The 21936-nt window shown below is 34.3% G+C and overlaps 2 protein-coding genes across 2 annotated transcripts; one reads left to right on the top strand and one right to left on the bottom strand.

The window, feature by feature from the left end:
* On the bottom strand, window positions 8578-12386 carry LOC104733814 (polyadenylate-binding protein, cytoplasmic and nuclear-like). The gene is made up of 14 exons (XM_019233644.1): window positions 12328-12386; window positions 12034-12103; window positions 11778-11818; window positions 11549-11666; window positions 11373-11458; window positions 11230-11255; window positions 11074-11140; window positions 9906-10023; window positions 9705-9793; window positions 9390-9477; window positions 9125-9198; window positions 8928-9045; window positions 8707-8795; window positions 8578-8605 (listed from the first exon to the last, which is right to left on the bottom strand). Exons 1-14 carry the CDS (start codon window positions 12384-12386, stop codon window positions 8578-8580), a joined length of 1071 nt encoding a protein of 356 aa, XP_019089189.1.
* LOC104733813 (probable serine protease EDA2) lies at window positions 16981-17559 on the top strand. Its single transcript, XM_010453359.2, has 3 exons — window positions 16981-17095; window positions 17256-17339; window positions 17431-17559. The coding sequence occupies exons 1-3, from the start codon at window positions 16981-16983 to the stop codon at window positions 17544-17546; spliced, it is 315 nt and encodes a 104-aa protein (XP_010451661.1). The 3' UTR covers window positions 17547-17559.

The following is a 21936-nucleotide window of genomic DNA, read 5'->3' as shown; positions in this document are numbered from 1 at the left end:
AAAAGGTATAAATTTCAATATTTTTGGCGGGAAAATTTTTCGATTTTGGCGGGAAAAAATAATTTTTTCGGGAAAAATTTTCGATTTTGGCGGCAAAATATTTTTGATTTTGATGATTGTACATTCTTGCTGTCACTCAAAAAGGGTAATTTGGTCATTTTGTATATAAAGAGGGGTAGTTTTAAAAATGGTCAACATGAAGGGGTATTTTTAAAAAGAGATATGGAAAAAAGGGCATTTTTGAGAATGCCCCTTGTTCTTTCCAAGATTTAATCTAAANGATTTATGATGAATGGTAATGTAACTTTATTGTGAATTTTTGTATACAGTCAGTGAAGGACACCGATGGAAATCCAGATAGTGACCGTAACCAATTAAACAGTTAGTTAACTCTCTCATGTAAAATTATTTCAGAAATCTCATGTGTTTGTTCTTTGAGAATTTGTTAAAAATGCCCCTTTTGTTATACCCCTTTTCAAAAATACCCTCTTTTCTGGCCATTTTTATTTATGCCCTCTTTTAATTTTTAATGACCATTTTACCCTTAGATGAAAATTATTTTATTCAATAAAAAGAAAAACAAAATTTTCCCGCCAAAAAATTTCCGACATATTTTCCCGCCAAAAATTTTTCAAAAAAATGTTCCCGCCAAAAATTTTTTTGTCAAAAAACTTTTGATAAAAAATTTCGAAAAAAAAAATTTTCCCGCCAAAATTTTTCCCGCCAAAAAAAATTTACAAGGTTTTTAAAAGGTTTTATAAGGTTTCTACCTTATAAAAGCCTTATAAACACCTTGTAAATGCTTTTACAAGATTTTTTAAAGAGTTTTAAAAGGTTTTTGGCGGGAAATTTTTTTGGCGGGAAAATATTTTCGATTTTGATGACTGTACATTCTTGCTATCACTCAAAAAGGGTAATTTGGTCATTTTATATATAAAGAGGGGTAGTTTTAAAAATGGTCAACATGAAGGGGTATTTTTAAAAAGAGATATGGAAAAAAGGGCATTTTTGAGAATGCCCCTTGTTCTTTCCAAGATTTAATCTAAATCACCAAGTGGTTTGGTTCACTATTTATTTTGGTCTGCAATCTTTGGATGTGGTGTTCTAAAGGTGCAGCTTTTATAGAATAGTGATTGAAAAGATGGTTCAAACAACACTAGACATATGGAGGCAATACAAATCCTAATAGTTAAAGCTTCTTCCTTTATTCCATTCTTTTCTCTGTTTCTTGACGAGGTTCAATAAAAAAGAAAGAAAATAATCTGAAGAAGGAAGATAAGAACCAGACATAACCTTGGCAATGATTCTTGTCTGGGTTAAAGGTTCCAATGTGAAACCTTTAATATCCTCATTACAAGAAATAGAGACCAAAGCATCTAATACTCTAACTCTAAGAATCAATTTACGAATTGTTGAACTAAACTAACACATCGAGATTCTTATATACAGTCTAACAATCAATCAATCAATGAACTAAACCAACAGATGCAGATTCTTCAACAATCAATCGATGAACTCCAAATTTTAAGCCAAACAACAGGATAATAGAGACTAACCTTTGAATAAGTCTTAGACATCTTGGAAAGCCGAGAGTCCGAAGATGAAGAGAAGAAATTTAGAGAATCCAGGTTGATAGATTGTGAATTGCATAATTTATATAAGAAAAAAAATCTCTGCCACATATAGATAATAAAGAAGAACTTATCAACACAGGATTCTTAACAATCTCAATTTCGATTCTTAATGGGGGGGTACGTAGATATATACATAGTTTGGATATATATGGGTACTAATTGGGTATCGGGTATTATCCGATCCAAACCGATACCTAAAAATATATACATTCAAGATCCAACAAATATATTGTACTAGATAAGGACCTGCCTGATGTGCGGATTTAAAGTTTTGTAATTAAAATAAAATTTAAGAAAAATATATTAAAATTTATTATACATTAATTATAAAAAAAAAATTTTTGCTATAATACACTGATATATATCTATATACAAATATTTTATGTATGTTACCTTCAAAAGAGTATTTTTTACACCTAGATATATTGTATGTTACAAATTTATTATTTACCACCACCTAAAAAATGTCTATTTGAACAAATTAAGCCAACTATTATATGTCTCTTCACTTTCACTTTGTATAGTTTCTTTAATCACTAAAATTGTTGGCTCAAAAACTATTTTGAATTAAAAAATAAAGTACATCACAATAGTATATGACTAACCATAGAGAGAACATCGATTCTGCCCTCCTCCCTTATGGAGAGAACCTTGCGTCCATCCTCTCCCACTTTCCTCTCTTGGGGAGATAACCTTGTGTCCAACCTCCTCCAGCATAGAGAGAATCTCGGTTCTGCCCTCCTCCTGCGTGGAGCGAACATGTTCACGTCTTTTAGTTATCTCAAAGTGGCTTGCTCCATCCACCAATGAAACTAAAAAAAAATTTCCAACGTTACAGAATCTTTTGATAGTAACTAATATTAAATTTCCCAATGTATTCATGGAAGTTTCTTTGACACACCATGATGTAGCCTCTGTCTTCAAGTTCCTATGGATCTATAACCAACGATTTATGTTTTTCCAATCTATCTATGTTTCATGTAGGTTTGTGTTTGATTAGCCTATTTTATCCTACCATTAGGTTGATAACCTTCTCCTATTTATTTTCTTTTGAGATTAAACGAATGGTAACAATTATGTTTGCAAAAAAAAAAAGGTCTATGACCAACCAATCAAGGTTGAAAAATTAGAAGAAAATTAATTTGACATAATTAGTGAAATAATAGAAATTATAAACACAGTAATATATGAATCTCAAATAATTCAAAGAAATATAAATTAAATAAAACAATCTAAAAATATTACACGAAATTTTAAAATACAGTATAAGAAAAAGAATATGCATATATTAATCTTTTTTTTTTTTTGGACAACATATTAATCTTACCTATTCCAAGCTGAAAAAGTAGAAAGTATGTTTTGGTTTAAAAAATAAGGAAACTTTGTCTTCCCTTTAAAAAAAGGTTTGACTAATAGGACAAAGTTGAAAGCAATATTTTTGAATAAATTATTTTGTTAGATGAGTAATATGAGATGATCTATGTTTATATAGAAGTGAGTATTTACATTTTTTAAAATTAATAATTTACTGTATATTTTCCTTAATCCATTTTCTATTTTTGAGAAAATTTCTTCCAATGAGCTCATTATTTTTTAAAAAAATTATTGCTTCTCACTTTCTTGTAAGACATACTATCGTTCGACAATAAGAACACTTTCTGTTTAGTTGATCTAGTGTTATATAATTTCTGTTGTTATCTTGCATTTGTGTATTCATCTTTTTTTTTATGCTACTTGTCTGTAGGAAGGTTGTTAAAGGGTGAGGGACCAGAGTTCGAAGAACGCCTGATGCACCAATAACCTACTGGTGGATTTGGATGAATAGTTCCTTTCCACGGTGAGGGGTTAGGATCGATGCCCTGCAGGACCAGTTTCGGGCCTATGGGAGCAAGCTAGCGGTGGGCTAGTGGGGTCAACAGGACGGGTTGTCACAAATAGATTTGTTATTGTACATCATCAATCGTGGGAGACAATCTAGCGTAACTTACGAATGATATATAACAGCCCGAGAGAAGATATATAAACCCTAGCATAACCTAATGAGTTTGTAGCTACAGTTGTTGCTTTTGAAAATCTTGTTCAACTTTGAAGTTGAGGCAATTGTTGTGTGGTAAAAAGTCTTATATGCTCAGAGAGTTTTCGACGATACTCTCAGACTCTGCTTCCGAAGATGGGAGCTAAAGATTTGCTAGTTTGTTATATATATATATATATATATTGTATCAATAATAGAGAGTTGATACTTCAAACGGGAAGAATACAAATCTGATATTTTGTGTGTGGCTGGCTACAACTAGATTGAATAGTTTATAAAAGAAGGTGTAGAGTAGGCGTGAGAAAAATACCCGATCTGAAATACTCGTATTGGAACTGAACCGAAAAAATCTGGTTCGGATCGGGGGTGAATCTTATCTTATTATATAAAGTTTGGTTCTCAAATTTAGTAACTCACCAGATCGTGACACGTGTTAGTTTTAACGATCAGAAATCAAAGTTAAAAACTCACCAGATCGTGACATGGGTCAGTTTTAACGATTAAATATCTGAGTTAGTAATTCATCAGGTCGTGACACGTGTCAATTTTAACGATCAGAATCAAAGTTTTCAAGCTTGATAAAAAAACGCATAAGATAATTGTATTCTTATTATATTTAAAAAAAAAACTTTGTTAATCCTTGTAACAACCTGTCACGAGGAACGCCTGGTGCACCAATAATCTACTGGTGGATTGGGATATCCACAGTGATGGGTTAGGATCGATGCCCTGCAGGGCCAGCTTGGGGTCTGTTGGGCCGGCTAGCGGTGGGCTAGTGGGGTCCATGGATGGTCCGTTGGGGCAGCTAGCGGTGGGCTAGTGGGGTCCACGGGACGGGTTGTCACAGGTCCATTGGAGCAGCTAGCAGGGGACTAGTGGGGTCTACGGGACGGGTTGTTATACTATTATTCATACGAACCGCCGAGGTGATGAGGTTTATGTTATAACGGTCAGGGCCGGCTCAAACTTTTCTTGCACCTTGTGCCAAAATTTTTTTTTCTCCTAATTTACAGGTCTTATTTATAAATTTTCAGTATTTTGGGGTTTTTTTAATCAAAATATGAAACATTGAAGAGCCTAAAAACCTTATAATTTTTTCCAAAATATTGTGACATGGTGCAAATGCACTTTGTGCACTGGGTCAGCGCCGGCACTGATAACGGTATTACTATTAACCACTGAGGTCGTGATGAAGCTTTTTTTTCCTTTTCTCATTTTTTAATTATATTCAAAAATCTTAAGGCCATGAATGGTAATTAGTTTTTAGATTTTAGATATTGAATTTTGGTTTTTGATTTCTTGGTTTTTAGTTTTTGCGGTTGAATTTAAAATTAATAAATAAAAAATTAAAAACTCAAAAATAAAAAAATTTCTCGTTGAAAATAATTATTTGTTACAAAAACCACAAATTATGGTTTTTAGTTTCTTTTTAAAATTGCAAGAAACCATCCAAAAAACTAGTTTCCCTAAATTTAAGGGAATCTATTTTTTGAAAATCTTGAATGGTAAGAAAATAGAATTTCAAATAATCAAAATCTAGGATCTACTTAAAATTTAGTAAACAGTCAAGGCCTAAATCTAATCTTTTTAATGATCAAATTTAATCACAAAAGCAACATCAAATCATCATTTTATTTTTTTGGAACAAACAAACCACAATTTTATGAACACTATTATTTTCATCACAAATAGCCTATTACACCACAGCACAAGTTGACGTTTTTCCAAATATTGAAATATAGTATAAAATGTTATAGTTGTATTTTTTTGAATTTTGTTTTTAAATTTTTAGACAGTATTTAGTTTTAATATTTCAGTTTTTAGCTATAAATTTACATAAATGTTTTTGAATTTGACACACATATATTTATATGTTTATATATTTGGAGACGTTTAGCAAATAAATTCTGCAGTTGAAACCTATTTACTAGCATGCCACTGGCATCAAATAATTAATTTTAAAAATAAATTAACTCTACATATATTTGATTTTTTTTTTGTAGAAACTAAGTGTTCTAAAAGGTAACAAGCATAATTGCAAATGCCATTAATTTCGGTGTAATTGTTCTAAATAATTGCAAATGCCATTAATTTTGGTGTAGTTATTTTACATCAATTGTGAATTTAAACAATCTTTCAAAAAACTAACTGTATAATTTTAAAAGGTAACAAACATATTTACCATTTAATTTGATCTTTTATTCAAGGAATGATAATAAAATATAAAAGATATTGCTTGCTCACAAATTTATTTTTATTACGTAATTAAAACTAATCCTCTTGATCCTTTTGATCCGCTATATATATCTTCCCATTAGTAAAAAATAAGAACACATTATACTAGAACGATAACACGACAAAATTTAATTTTACGCTTCTTTCTCTATTTCAGATCTTCATGGCATATTTTTTTATAGATTTTGTTATTCTTCGTATGTTGATTATTGATTGACAGTGTTGGTGTGTTGATGTCAATGGTAAATAAACTGCCAAATTTCAAAATAGGTTTATTTCTAACATTTTTTTTGTGTGTTTCTGAATTTATTTTTGTGTATTTGTGACTTTATTATCAAGAATAAGATGCAAGCACAAAAGATGTGGCATTTAAGTTATTTTGATATCCCAAAGCCTCTTTAAAGTGTAGTTATGTCGTGTCTATCTCGCCAAAGAAAAACAGATCAACAACTATTATAACCCATGTATGTATATATTAATGTGATATATTGCTGAAAATCCAAAAATATCAGGTTATAAATATAATTATTATATATAAAGTACCAAAATCATGAAAATACTAATGAGTCTTTTAGTTATTTTATTTGATCTCTCATGTATCAAATAAGATATAAGTTTTAAGAAAACATTTAGCAGTAAAAGTTATATTTTACTTGATAAAAATTTTAAAAAAAAATTGATTTGATAAAAAGTGACTTTAAGCTTCACATACTATTTTTACATTCACGGATTTCGTATGATGAATTTTTGCGGACTAAAAATCTTTGAACATGTTGCATGACCCGCCTAGCATGGTGGGTTTGGACTATAGATACAACACTAAAACTATTAGTTTATTCATATATTATAGATTTTTTAATCATAGCTTACAAAATTAACTTATAAATTATTTTGTTTAGAAACTACAAAATATTACACATACTATGACACATTCTTAATATCAAAAAAAAAAACAATCGTATACACATAAAAGTATACACTAACATACCATATAGACATATACATCTGTTTAATTTTAAAAACCAAAACTAAGTGTGTTAAAATTTTATATTCTATCTAAAAACAAATCTAATGTAATTAGGTTCTAAACTGTATAAAACGTAAGAAGAAAAAAAAATATTCTAAACAAAATTATAAACTAATTAGACAAAATTTAATTAATTAGAAATTTGAAAACTAAATATATTAAAAATTAGTATTTAAAATACAATAATTTATAGTTTAGTCATGCGGTACACCGTGGGTTAAAATCTAGTATACTAGTATTACTACATGTAGGGTAAAAGATTCAATTATTGTTGTATTAATCTGTATTACTTTGTGAGTTTGACCCCAAAAGAAAATTAAATCTGTATTACATACGACAATATAAGAGTCAGCCCAATTATTTTTACCAAACAAATATTAACGAGTAATTTTATAAAGCTTTATAAAACTTAGCTTAACACAAAATCTCATTAAACCAAAGTATGCAAAATGCTAAGAACTATTTTTCTTTGCTTTTAACAGAAATGTAGAGAGCAAAAAGAAAAAAAAAACTGATGTTCTTTACCAGTAGCAATGATTTCATTTTTATACACCAAACTGTTACAAGAAATAGAAAAGTTTTTAGTTGTAAGAAATGATATTTTAAAACCAATGACGCCATGCACAAACCAAAATTATGCAAATACTTTGAATACATTTTCAATTTTACATCAACGAATTCAACACTCTTCCAACCACAACATGAAATTTAGGATTATCAAATTTAGCTGATGGTTTGTTTAGTTAATTAATTGCATTTTTTTTACCACTTGGGCTCTATTAGTTAGAAGTAACCGGACGCGGTGAATTCGGTGTTGTCGGAACATATTAACGGGACTTCAGTTCCTCTCATGTTCGTGTGTAATTTGTATTTTTTTTTTTTTTGAATAAATCGTAGGAGGTAATTGTCTCCTCTCCTTTACCAAAAAAAAGTACCTTGCAATAACTCAACCTTTTAGTATATAAATAGATTGATGAAATAAATTTTAAATATTTAATGATTTATATTTTACAAATAAAATAGCATTTTACATAAGTATAAGCATATATTATATCTACGGCTTTAATTTAAAAATTTATAATATATGAAAATGTTTTTTGTTTTTACATTGTTTAGTTTTCGAATTGTAAAACAAAATATAGCTAATATAAATAAAATATTTATATACTTTATTATTTGGATGGAATATTTAACTTTGGAAAGTTTATATATAAAAGCTTTGTTTAATTATGAAAAGTTTAATTTTTGATTAATAAGAATATAAAGTATTTGAAGAAAAGAATAGAAGCACTTGAAAAACAGTCCCATGCATGTTAATCTTAAAGACTTAGGAGGTGGTGTATTGAAATGTCAAGTTTATCTTCGTACAAGAACATAAGAAAATTGAAAGTAATAAAACACAGTTGCAATGTATCAGAAGTTAAAAACACCAAAGATCTTCTATCAGTCGTTGCAAGGGATGATAGTCTTCTTACCGCAGAAACGGGATTTTGTCTTCTGTCTTTCTTGTAGAAGATTGTCTTCGTAACTGGAATTATATAAAAAACCCTTGTTATCTCTCAATGTCATACCAAAAACTTCACACAATGTGCTCTTCATTAAAAAAAAATTTTTTAAAAAAACAAATAGTTATATCCCAATCCCCCTTACCAAAGCTTCTCCACAAGGTTGTACCTAATTAACAAAAATAATAGCGTTAATTTGTCGTGCCGTTATGACATCAAAACTATATAAATATGTTAGAGAAACAATTCTCCATATGGAAAATCAGTTACCTGGGATGGAAAGGGTAAGGAGCCATCTCAGCCACGTCAAGAAAAATCTCACGACTGTACAAACATTCACCGTTCTTCGTGTCCAATGCCTACATCATAAAAGATTTAATTAGCAATTGCAATTTCAAATAACTATTTGTATATTTTTCATCATAATTATATACACTACTTTTTAAATGACTACTCCAGTACTTTTCATTACTACTATAAACTACGCCCACCTTCTCTGCTTCGTTAGCAGAAGCAAACTCAACAAAGCAACAGCTCACATGCCTACCCTCGTGGTTTACAAAAAGTCGAACACGAACAACTTCACCAACATCTTTAAAGAAATCGATGCTGGAAAAAATGGAGGATAAAATATAAGTCATGAAAAACTTACTCCAAGAACGAATGTAAAAATAAAGGTGAAACTTACATTTTTGGTATTATTCTATGTCGGGGATTACAGAAATTGGAAACAAAGAGCGTTTTTTTTCTTGCGGAAACGGCCTAAATTTAAGAGCCAAATGTGTTAGCATGACTCTCAAGAACTTAAAAATAGCATTAAAAAAAAAAAAAAAAAAATCCATCCCCATAATAAGTCATCTCTCGACATTGTGGAAACACTTGTGTTATTAAACACTTGTGTTATTAACGTTTCTTCTGTGAGCCTGACATATTAAGATAATAGGAGCAGGTACCTCAACCAAATTGGGAATTTCAACAAGTCCTTCCACTGCCTCATCTTCATCTATCCAAAGGCTTTCTCGTTGAAGATACTCTTCATACCTGGTGGAATATCAAAACCCCTAGTGATCTCTCCACGATACAAAAAATTTCACCAAATGTGCTCTTCATAACAAACTCAAGACGCAAACATGTTAAATCCCTTACCAAACCTTGTAATCTAAGCAATACCTAAATATCAAATTAATAGAGTTAGTCTTAGTAATGGGATCAAAACTCTAGCAATAAGTTACATAAACAAATCTCCAAAACATGTAAAATCAATTTACTTGGGTCGTGGACGGCATGGAGCTGCCTTAGCCACATCGAGATAAATCTTTGAATTATGCAAATATTCAGCGTTCTTTGTTTCCAGCGCCTACATTATAAAAGAAGATTTCATCAGCAATCATACTTTCAAATAACTTGCATATTTTTTCATCACAAGTATACACTTCTTTTCAAATGAATACTAAAATACATTTCATCACCTTCACTGCTTCATAAGAAGCAGCAAACACAACAAAGCCCCAGCCCCTATGCTTGCCCATGTTGTCTACAACAAGTCGAACATGAACAACCTCTCCAACATCTTTGAAGAAATTAATTCTGTAAAAAATGGAGGATCAAATATTAGTCATGAAAAAGTTGCTCCAAGAACAAAAGTGGAAATTTAAGGTCCTGTAATGAAAACTTGCATATCAGTTATTTTAGTTTGGGGAGAGAAATTGGCAACAAAGAGTGTCCTTTCTATCACAGCAGTAGCTTCCTGAATTTTAAAAGCCAGGTGTGTTAGAACGACTGATAAGGAGAAAACAACTTAAATTGCAATAAAACAAAAAGGATCCATCCCCAGAATAAGTCCTCCTTCGACTTTGTGGGAATAGTTCTGTTATTAAATGCTAAGTGTTTCTTCTGAGCCTGACATGTACTGAAGACAGTAAGGACATATACCTCAACAAAACCGGTAGTTACATCATTTCTTTTCATCAAGAAAATCCGATGACCGTGCAAATATTTTCTATTATCTTCCAGCGCCTACGGTATGAAAGATTTAGTCAGCAATCATACTATTCAAATAACTACTTGTATTTTATTTTATTTTCAGCTCAAGTAAACACTACATTGATATTTCATACCAAAAAAAAGTATACTCTATACATTTCAAATTACTTTAATACTATTTTCATCATTATTACAAAACTACTCTCACCTTCTTTACTTCGTAAGCAGAAGCAAACTCAACAAAGCCACAGCTCAGATGCTTACCCTCGTGGTTTACAACAAGTCGAACACTTAAAACATTTCCAACAAAATTGAAGAAACGTATGCTGCAATAGTGGAGGATAAAATATCACTCATGTAAAACTTACTCTGAGAGGGAGAGTACAAATTTAAGTTCCTGTAATGAAAACTTACATATCTGTTATTTTAGTTTGAGGAGAGAGGTTGGCAACAAAGAGAGTGTATTCTGTTATGGCAGTTTCCTATTTAACAGCCAAGTTTGTTAAAAACAATTCTTAATGAGAAAAAGACTAAAATTGCATTAAAAAGAGAAGCCCATCTGAAGATGCATCCCCAAAAGAGTTCTGTTATTAAAACACTGAGCGTTTCTTCTGAGCCTAACAAATTTTGAAAATAATAAGAACAGGTACGTACCTCAACAAAATCAGGAGGTGTCTCAGCTTCTGTCGGAAGACTTTCTTGTCGAAAGGCGTCTTCGTACCTGAAATATCAATAACCCTATGTATACCAAAAACTTCACCCAATGTGCTCGAGGTAAAAAAACTCAAGATGCAAATTGTTAAATCCCTTACCCAACCTTGTGATCTATGCAATACCTAAACTTTAAAAAANAAAAAAAAAAAAAAAAAAAAAAAAAAAAAAAAAAAAAAGAGTTAGTCTACTGTAATAGCATAAAAACTCTTAACAATAAGTCACTGGGGAAATCAATTTACTTGGGTGGGGGGTATGGAGCTGTCTTAGCCACTTCAAGAAAAATCTTCCCACCATGCAAATATTCACCGATCTTTGTTTCCAGCGCCTACGGTATAAAAGATAGATTTAATCAGGAATTGTTCTTTTCAAATGACTACCTGTATATTTTTCAACATAACTACAAAACTACTCTCACCTCCTTTGCTGCGTTGGGGGAAGCAAACTCAACATAGCCATAGCCCGCATGCCGACTATCCTGGTTTATTATAAGTCGAACATGAACAACTTCTCCAACATCATTGAAGAAATCAATGCTGCAAGAGTTAGAAGATAAAAATATCAGTGATGAAACATTTGCTCAAGGAAGGAAGAGACCATAAACAAACAGCGTTTGAGAAGAGAGACCAATTTAAGGTGCTACTTACATATCTGAGATTTTAGTTTGGGAAGAGAGACCAGAAACAAAGAGCGTTTTTTTTTATAGGGAAACTGCCTGAATTTAACAGCGAAGTGTGTTAGCACGACTCAAAAGAGGAAAAAGGACTTAAACTGCGTAAAAACAAATACGTAGCCTCATCTGAAGAGTCATCCCCAAAATTATTCATCGACTTTGTGGCCACAATCCTGTTACTAATTCTTCTGAGCCTGACATATTCTCTATAAGATAATAAGAACAGGTACCTCAACAGAATCGTGAGGTGTCTCATCATCTTCTGTAGGAAGACTTTCTCGGACATGGTAGTCTTTGTACCTGGAAAATTAAAAACACTAGTGATCCCTCCGTGTATACCAAAAACTTCACCCAATGTACTCATGAGATAACAAAACTGAAGATGCAATTAGTTAAATCCCTTACCCAACTTTGTGATCGATGCAAAACCTAATTAACAAAAAGAATAGGGTTAGTCTTCTTTACTGTCACAACCAGTAGTATTATTACAGAAACAAATCTCCATAACATGGGTATCAGTTAACCTGGGTGGAGGGTGTGGAGCTGTCTTAGGCACTTCAAGAGAAACCTGGCCACCGTGCATATATTTACCGTTCTTTGCTTCCAGGGCATACAACAACAGTTTTTAAGATAGATTTAATCAGCAGTGGTAAATTTTATATACCTAATGTATATTTTTCATAGTAAGTTTAATGCTTTTTTTCATCATTAAAACAAAATTAGTCTCACCTCTTTTGCTGCATTAGGAAAAGCAAACTCAACATAGCCATAGCCCACATGCCTACCCTCCTGGTTTAAAATAAGTCGAACAAGAAGAACTTCTCCACCATCATTGAAGAAATCAATGCTGCATGAGTCGAAGATAAAAAAAATATTAGTCATGCTCCGGAAAGGGACGTGGAAAGTGGAAATTGGAAATTTTAAGGTGCTACGTACATATCTGATGCTTTAGTTTGGCGAGAGAGACCGGAAACAAAGAGCATTCTTTTTGTTACGTTAACTGTCTGAATAAAACAGCAATCACGATTCTAAGGATCAAAGGACTTAAATTGCATAACAACAGAGAAAGTGATTCATCTCAGAAATAATTGGAATATAAAAGGAACAAAATTAATAGCGTTAGTCCTGTTACAAACATGTGTAGCTATTAGAAGACTGTGTAAAGTAATTTTTGCTCAAAGAACAAGAGGAATCCGACCATCTTACCTTCTCCTCGGATGTTTCCTTATGTTTCTTCAGAATCGTTTTGGTCGCCAAATCATCTTTTTGCTTTCGCTTACCTTTAAAAGAAGGGCAGCAAAAACTTAAGTTTAAAATCATCACCAACCTCGTTAGCCCTGTATAAAACATTAAGTCAGAGCTCCATCCAAAACAAACCTAATAAATTAACTTTGGCAGCCGATTTCTTGCTTGAACTAGACATGATGAAGATAAAACTACAACAGCGCTTATTTTCCGACAAGTTATAAAAGAAAAATAATGTTTGGGCTGGGCTTTATAATGTTTGGGTTTATGTGCAGGGACCATGACTTTTGTGTTTTGTGTTTATCTTTATATTGCTTCTCTGTATAAGTATATACTAGGTTTTGAATCCACGCGTGGATTTATTTGATATAATTTGATAAAAATTATATATGATTGATGATTTTTGATGAAATATTATTTAACAAAAATTTTAATTAGTATTAAGGAAAAAAAATTTTCAGATACACAATTTTTAAAAATATAAAAATCAGTTGTGATATAAAATCAAATATGATAAAAAATCATGAATTTAACTCGACGTCCATGTGAGGCGGATCAAACTGGTGACCTCACATATCGTAAACCATTTCTTTGACAACCAGAAAAATGAAACAATTTTATAATCCTGAATTTATCTCGTTTTCATATTTAATTGATCGCTATCACCTATGTTTTCATGTTTTTTTTTCAATGTTTTCTTATTCTTCATATTCTTTCTTGTTTTGTTCATTGTCAAATTTTATGGTAATTGTCATCGTTACTTTTACCGTTCGTTTCTTTGTTATACTCTTTTTCTTCTTCTTCCTCGTCAACTTCTTCACATTTTTCCACCAAAAAACCTTTTTTTAGACTACCACACAACTTGTTAACCCATCAAACTCCAAGACTAAAATCATTTTTTCTTATAAAATTTGTGCAATTCATGAAGACCAGCATAGTCAACACATGCACCCAATTATTGATAATTTCATCTATATTATTCGGTTTTACATCCACGCATATTGAAACTTCTCAAATTAAAATATTTACTTGCAGAAAAAGTAATATGAACACATGTATAGTTAAAATAATATTTGTGCTTTTTGTCGATCCTTCTTCATTAAACACAAATAACATCAAATCAAGGTCTTGCGACGTCAATCCTTCTTTCTTAGACTTAAAATAAATTTTTTACTGCAAGAATATCAAATCATCTGTAAAGTTATACCCAAAAAAAACTTATTTTACAGCTCATAGGAGATATAAAGCACAAACGGAGATAAATAAGATATTTTCAAGATATTATAAAATTTGATATATATATTATTTAATAATTCTTAAACTTTAAAAATTTTAATAGAGATTAAATATTTAAAGAACTTTTAACTTTAGATGTAGTTTAAATATTTGTAACATTTTTATTAGTGTTTAAATAGTTAAAATAGTTTAAACTTTTTTTTTTGTCAACCATTGGGCCACAACTGGCCGGCCCATTAGCCAAATTCCTACATTCGTAGGAGCCGAATTCCTACATTGGGCTACGCGTGGGTTTATTTGATATATTTTGATGAAAATTATATATGATTGATGATGGTAATAAAATATTATCTTATAAAAAAATTAAATTAGTACTAAGGAAAAAAATTAAATTTTAGATACATAATTCTTTAAAATAGACTAATCAGTTGCGTTATGAAATCAAATCTAATAAAAAAATCATGAATTTAACTCAACGTCCAGGCGAAGTAAATCAAACTGATGACCTCATATATCCTAAACCATTTCTTTGACCAACAGAAAAACGAAATAATTTTATAATCATGAATTTAACTCGTTTTCATATTTAATTGATTGTTTTTATTTTTTGAATCTAATGTTAAATTATATTCAAAAGAAAAATAAACGTTTTACAAAGCTTTTCTATGACATTTTAGAGAGAGTATTCAAAATTCTTGTTTGGAGAAATCCTAGCTAATAAAAACGAGCTGCAAACCAGAGTTGAATACTGGCGTCTCCCCCTTTGTTGAGTGTGCTTAGCCGGTTGCAAATGTTTTTGTCAATCATCTTCACTATGTGATCTGATGTGGAAGCCTGCTCACCATGTCGCCGGTTATTTCACTCCTGCCAGATGGAGTGGATCGTGTTCTGAAGGCATATTTCACGATGAACCGCGTCGTCTTGTCCAGCTCCTGACCATCGAGTAACGTCATAACTTCATGCCATTCAGTGATAAACTTGTCTGGAATAAGTCGTTTAACCAGTGTTTCCCAGACTCGGCGAGAGTAAGGACAGATGAAAAAAAGATGATCTCTCGTTTCCATTGAATCCCTGCATAATACACAACTAGAGTTGACATTATAGTTCCATGTAAGCATTCTATCGCCCGTTGCGACTCTGTTTTTTGCCATCAGCCACGTGAGAAAAGCGAACTTCGGAGTGGAGTTTGGGAACCATATTACTCAGTAGCCGTGCATGAGAGGATTTGGAGTGCGTATGTGGTGCCATGTTGATTTTGTGTTGAATTTGCTTTTGTAACAATCATTCTTCCCCTTCCACAAAGCAACATCATGTGTCCTTGCAAGGCGGGATTTTTGTATCTCCTCTTCAACCGCGTTTAGCAGGGTGGACCTGCGAGTTTGCCGTCTATGTTGATCCATAACCTCAGCCAACGTACTATGTATCGGGATACCAAGATCAAGGCAACCTCGAGCACCGACTGTATCATACAAACATCCTAAAGGACTCCAATGATCGAACCAAAAGGATGTAGAATTACCATTGTGAGCCTCCACTCGGTGAAATTGTTTAGCTAACTCCCTGTATTTAAGCAATTTTTTGCCAAACCAATGAGCTAGAGGTTGAGGTTGGCATCTCAGGCCATAAGACCTTATTTATCGGGAGGTTTATGATAGAGTTCTTAGTGTTTTGGGTAAAAAAAATAAATCAGAAATGGAAAAAATGGGAAGATCTCCCCTTATATAAGAGACCGAATATATGTTTAAGAGACGATACGTGTCACCATTCTATTGGTTGAAAGAATAAAACAAAAGAGAAAAAAAACATTTCCTCAATTTATTTCTTTTTCGTCTCTCTCTCGGTTGCGATTGAATTGACGAAACAAACGATGAATTTGGAATCAGAAGCTTGAAGGTTTTGAATCGAATGACCTGGAATCAGAGGAAGTGTATTGATTCGAAGGGAATGGAGGGAAAGAGATAAGTAGCAAAGGCGATTTGGAAGCCAATCGCCAAAGAAAGAATCGACTAACAGTTGGAGATGGATGTGGTATGAAGTTGGAGTCGATTAAATCGGTAAAGAGATTGAATCAATTGGAATCAGAAAGGTAAGTTTCTTAGTAGAATTGTTTGAATCGGAAATTGATCATTTGATTTGATTCCTGACCGTAATGCTTATGTAAGTTTTTGTAATGCTTCTGTGAAGGTGGTGAGTTGTTTGATAGGATCGTCAAGAGAGGTCATTACAGTGAGAGAGAAGCTGCTAAGCTTATCAAGACTATTGTGCGGGTCGTTGAGGCTTGTCCTCACTGTTTTCTGCAAACCAGGTTTTCATTTTTTCTTGTTCTTTGTCTAATTTTGTTCCGTGATTGTGTTGGTGATGTTCATGACTTACTTGATGTATGTGTTTAGATTTTATTACTGCATTAGTTAAGTGACTCTGCTAGACACTGCAATCACCTCAGAGAGTGCAGATAGCATCCGGTCCCATCAAATCAATACAGAGTACACACATTCCCAAGCTTATATGCTTAATGTGTTCGTTACCGTTTCTATCTATCATCGTCCTGCTTATGTTTGTACTAATTTCATAGGTATCATTTGGATCTGTGCAAAAGTCTGTTTGGGAAAGGTGTTTACCCTGAAGTAGATGCAACAAACCTGTACTATGGTATGTAATGTCTGAAAACTTTTCGAGCTCCTCTTACACTTGTACACATGCCAACAGTTTCTTCGCATCTTATTCTCCATTTTGCAGGGACCAAGATCGTCTTCACAAATGGGTCACAGGATCCATGGCGTCATGCAACCAAACAGGCCTCATCTCCTGACCGTAAGTCTCCTTTTAGTTTGGATGCAAAAACTCAGACATAAACTCAGTTTTTGTTCGGGGCAGAACAAAAAGTTCAGACATAGTCAGTCTCGTTTCATAACATAGTACTCAGGCAGATACTTTCTCTGGGACGCTAATAAGTTAATGCTTGACCACACAGTGCCTTCTTACGTCATCACTTGTCATAACTGTGGCCATGGAAGTGATCTTCGAGGATGCCCTCAATCTCCAATGATCATTGAAGGTTCATATTACCGGCCTTTTTCTGTTTCTGATGCCTGAAATCAAAGACAAGTATTGAAACAACTAGATAAAAAATATGATTCGATTTTCAGGTGATTCCAAGAACTGCAGTTCACCCGATGCAGTGAACAAAGTGAGGCAACGTATTATAGAACACATTGACCTGTGGCTCTCCGAGTGTCGTGGAGGGATTAGGAGTTCCATGTAAAGTCACACAAACTCCGGACTCTTCTGCAGATAAATAAAACATCAGATGTATGTTCCAAACTTTGTATCCTTGTAATTGAACCTCTCATGTATTATGTTTCAAACTTTTATCTACGAAACTTATACGGTATATATACGCATGACCGATAGCCGTCGAGTCGCATGATCTTAGCATATTATTTCGTCGACTGATGTCAACTCATGAGTCGTATACTGNTGGATAAGGAAACTTGTTTGCGATGCTGATAGGCAGGAGATGCTTAATGTTAAACTTGAACAAGTCGCCGAGTACATGGGTGATCCAGCTGATATTGGGTACTCACTACTGAACCACATTTAACTGCAAAATCATGTGTCAATACTTACATTGTTAGCATTCAATTGGCTCTCTCTGTGTAGAGAAGACACAGTTTAGCTTGTTGCTTATATAATTTGCAAGTTGGCGTTGAGTAGACTTTTGAATCTGCTTAAGTTACAAAAGAGCAGACTTTAAGTTTTTATTATATTTGATGAACTATGTATTTCTCTTTATTGTGGCACGAGAGCTATGGATAAGTAGTTATTATTTCACATGTGTAATGTGTGTATGTATACTCATTATTTTATTTTCCTGATGAAAACAGCAAGCAGTAAAGAGAAAGCAACAAGGTTGAGGAGGGCGGGTGTATCCCGACAGCTTCCTGTATCTCCTGAACGGTCAAACCTAGTCTCGAGGTTGCTCATTGGCCAAGACATCATCCCTGAGCGGGTTATAATCTTGGTGAAGAAAGCAACAAGTCACTTGGTGAAGTTAGGTTGATTCTGTCTATGTTAATTATGTATATGAAATGTTTACACATCTTTGAGTTTTGTCTTTGAGTTTGCTTGCAAAATGATTTGGTTGAGAATATTTGGGCAAAATTTGGAGCTAATTAGTATTAAAATTAATCATTCTCTCCATTTATAAATTGCACTTTTGTTGTAACATGTATTAATGTTTTATTATGTTTTGTATGTTTGAAAATTAATAAAAATAGAATATTTTTTTTAATTTTATAAAATCTTAAATGTTTACACATTTATACCACTTCTATTCTATTTAAAATTTTTAAAAACAATATTTCAAAAATAAGAGACCTAAAATAAGAATCTACTAATAAAAGAGAAAATTTTATCTAAGAGATCATGGGTTCTTATATTCCAAATAGTACACAATTAATTCATAAAAAAATTAAGAACTCCCCTTATATGAACCCCCCAATAAACTTGCTCTAATGAGCCACTGCGAATGAGATACCTTTTCACCCAATCCACCCAAAGGGAGCCTCTAGCACAAACAATGCACCAAATCAATTTGAGCACACTGACTTTATTTGCTTCAGTCAAAGAGTGTAAGCCCAGACCACCTTCATTTCGAGGACAACATACATCAGACCAGGCAACCTTAGTCTTCTTCGTATTCAGGGATGGGCCAGACCACAAAAAAGCATCACACAACTGGTCAATCTCTTTAATACAGGCTTTAGGTAAACGAAACGTTGATATCCAAAAGTTGGTAATACTGAAAAATGACCAAGCTTAGAAGTTGCAGGCGACCCGCAAAAGAGAGAGCTCTGGCAGTCCATGAGCTTATCTTTGATCGTATGGTGTCGATGAGAGGGCGATAGTCCTGAGCGGACATACACTTTGGAGAGAGAGGTAACCCAAGATATCTGACCGGTAGAGAACCAGACTCAAATGGAAATTGTTGCAGTATTTCCTCTCGTTGCTCTTGCAACATCCCAGCCGTATAGATAGTAGATTACTCCAGACTGACTTTCAACCCCGAGTGAATAGCAAAGTCATTAAGAACGCTTATTACCTTCTACAGAAACTAACAGGTCATATGCAAAACACAGGTGAGTGAGTTGCAAATGCTTGCAATTAGGGTGATAACCAAAAGCGTTGTGTGCAGCAGCCTTGTCCAGCTGGCGCGAAAGAACATTCATACATATGACAAACAGATAGGAACTTAGCGAGCAGCCTTGTCTTAGTCCCTTCTTACTCCCAAAATAACCAGCGAGTTCCCAATTGACCTGAACTGAAAAAGAAGCAGTGGTAATACAGGTCTGAATCCAAAGGACAAACTGCTCTGGAAAATCCATAGCCCGTAGGGTAGTCAATACAAAACTCCATAATCTTTGATGAGTTCGGTAGCAAGGAGGACATTTTCCATGAGTAATATATCCTTAACAAATGCTGATTGGCTAGGAGAAATAAACTTGGGGAGAATGAGCTTGAGCCGGTTAGCAAGGATCTTCAAAATGACCTTATAAAGTACATTACAGCATGATATCGGCCGATAATCCTTCATAACCTGTGATATCTTCTTCTTTGGGATGAGGGCCAATATTGTTGAGTTAACTCCTTTAGGTAGAAACCCGGTTTGGAAAAAGGATTGTACAACAACCAGAAAATCATCACCCACAATTTCCCAAGATTCTTTGAAGAACTCAACATTGAAACCTTCAGGACCCGATGATTTAAAACTAGGCATCCCAAAGAGTACTCTCCTGACCTCCTCCTTTGAAACCTCATGAATGAGGAGACTTTTATCACTATCGGTACATCTGAAATCTAAAAAGGTTTGCAGCTCCTCCTTATACCATTCAGCATAGTCGGCTGGAATAGAAGACAGAAAATCCTTAAAGTAGCGCTCTGCTTCTGTCTTAAGATGGTCTTGGGAAGTGACAATTCTCCCATCATCACATTGTAGCTCCCTCATACTATTCATGACTTCCTGTAGTGTAGCTCCAGAGTGAAAAACTTTATTGTTTTGATCCCCCACTTTCAACCAATGGAGTTTTGCTCTCAGTTTCAAAAAGACTTCCTCATTATCAGAAAGTTGCTTCCACCGAGCATAAGCTTCAGCCTCATCACTGACAGCCTGAGACGTTGGAGCCGACATTGTTTGCGATTGCATAGCACAGAGGTGCTTGTAAGCCTCCTTCGTGCGTACAATGATAGTACTGAACATTTGCTTGCCCAAGGTTCGTAAATATGGTTTGAGACTTTTTAGTCTCTTGGAAAAACGGTGCATAGCTGAAGTTGAATGGAAAAGTGGTGGAGCAGTTCGCCAGTGTTCCTCCAAAGTGACATGATAATTAGGATGAGTGGTGACTGTGACAACCCGTCCCGCGGATCCCACTACCCCCCGCTAGCTGCCCCAACGGACCGTCCATGGACCCTGCTAACCCCCCGCTAGCCATTCCAACGGACCCCAAGCTGGCCCTGCAGGGCATCGATCTTAACCCATCACTGTGGATTTGGATGAATAGTTCCTGTCCACGGTGAGGGGTTAGGATCTATGCTATGTAGGGCCAGCTTGGGGTCCATTGGGACGGCTAGCGGGGGGCTAGCAGAGTCCACGGACGATCCGTTGGGGCAGCTAGCGGGGGCTAGTGGAGTCTGCGGGACGGGTTGTCACAGTGACAGAGTTGACAAATTTAAAAGGACGCTTCACCCGCGGATCCTTCTCAGTGATATAAATCTGACAACATAGGTGATTGAGTAACCTCCTGACTCAAACACAGAATAAGATTGTTCATATTTCTGCAGCCAATATTTATTAACCAACACTCTATCCAACTTCTTACAAATGACACCATCTTGTCGTTTGTTACACCATGTGAACCGTTGACCATGATAACTCATATCAGTCAATTCACAATGGGAAACCAAAGCTTGGAAGTCTCGCATTCCAGATGGAACCGAGGGTGCAGTGGCATAGATAAGCCATGCCTTGTCTCTAAATAGAGGAGAATCAGAATGGTGTCGAAGATCATTCCATAAATCCTGCCTTTCAGCTGCAGTGTTTAAAGCATAGATAAAAGAGGCAAAAATTTCTGGTTTGCCTTCTATATAAATCGAACACATAACTAGTTGAGAAGATTTATCTATTAGTATCACCCTCACATTGTCCTTCCAAACCAACCATATGCGGCCTAACTGATGCTCCTCATAGTTAGACAACAAAGACCAACCTGGAAACATTGATCTAAAGAATCGATCAGCCCTTCTTTCCTGCAGGGCCAGATCAATTGGTGGCAACTTGTCCTGTGGGAAGGTTGTTAAAGGGTGAGGACCAGGGTTCGAGGAACGCCTGGCGCACCAATAACCTACTGGTGGATTGGGATATCCACAGTGATGGGTTAGGATCGATGCCGTGCAGGGCCAGCTTTGGAGTCTGTTGGGCCGGCTAGCAGTGGGCTAGCAGGGTCCACAGATGGTCCGTTGGGGCAGCTAGCGGTGGGCTAGTGGGGTCCGCAGGACGGGTTGTCACACTTTGGGACATCCATTCCCTAACCACCCGATGCTTCTCTTTGTTATTAAAACCCCTAATGTTCCAAAGAAACCAGACATCAGAGAGGTTT

This window comes from Camelina sativa, chromosome 12, assembly GCF_000633955.1.
Source record: "Camelina sativa cultivar DH55 chromosome 12, Cs, whole genome shotgun sequence".
In the NCBI taxonomy this organism is placed as follows: domain Eukaryota; kingdom Viridiplantae; phylum Streptophyta; class Magnoliopsida; order Brassicales; family Brassicaceae; genus Camelina; species Camelina sativa.
The sequence above is the reverse complement of the archived record's forward strand: the minus strand, read 5'-3'. Positions and strand labels throughout refer to the sequence as shown.

Coding starts and splice junctions, on each gene's coding strand:
- LOC104733813 (XM_010453359.2), top strand. CDS start 16,981: ATGCCAACAGTTTCTTCGCATCTTATTCTCCATTTTGCAGGGACCAAG. Junction 17,096..17,255: donor ACAGGCCTCATCTCCTGACC/GTAAGTCTCCTT, acceptor TTGACCACACAG/TGCCTTCTTACGTCATCACT. Junction 17,340..17,430: donor ATCTCCAATGATCATTGAAG/GTTCATATTACC, acceptor TTCGATTTTCAG/GTGATTCCAAGAACTGCAGT.
- LOC104733814 (XM_019233644.1), bottom strand. CDS start 12,386: ATGCACGGTGGCCAGGTTTCTCTTGAAGTGCCTAAGACAGCTCCACAC. Junction 11,459..11,548: donor CCCCCAACGCAGCAAAGGAG/GTGAGAGTAGTT, acceptor TTTATACCGTAG/GCGCTGGAAACAAAGATCGG. Junction 8,606..8,706: donor CCTTACCCTTTCCATCCCAG/GTAACTGATTTT, acceptor TTTGTTAATTAG/GTACAACCTTGTGGAGAAGC.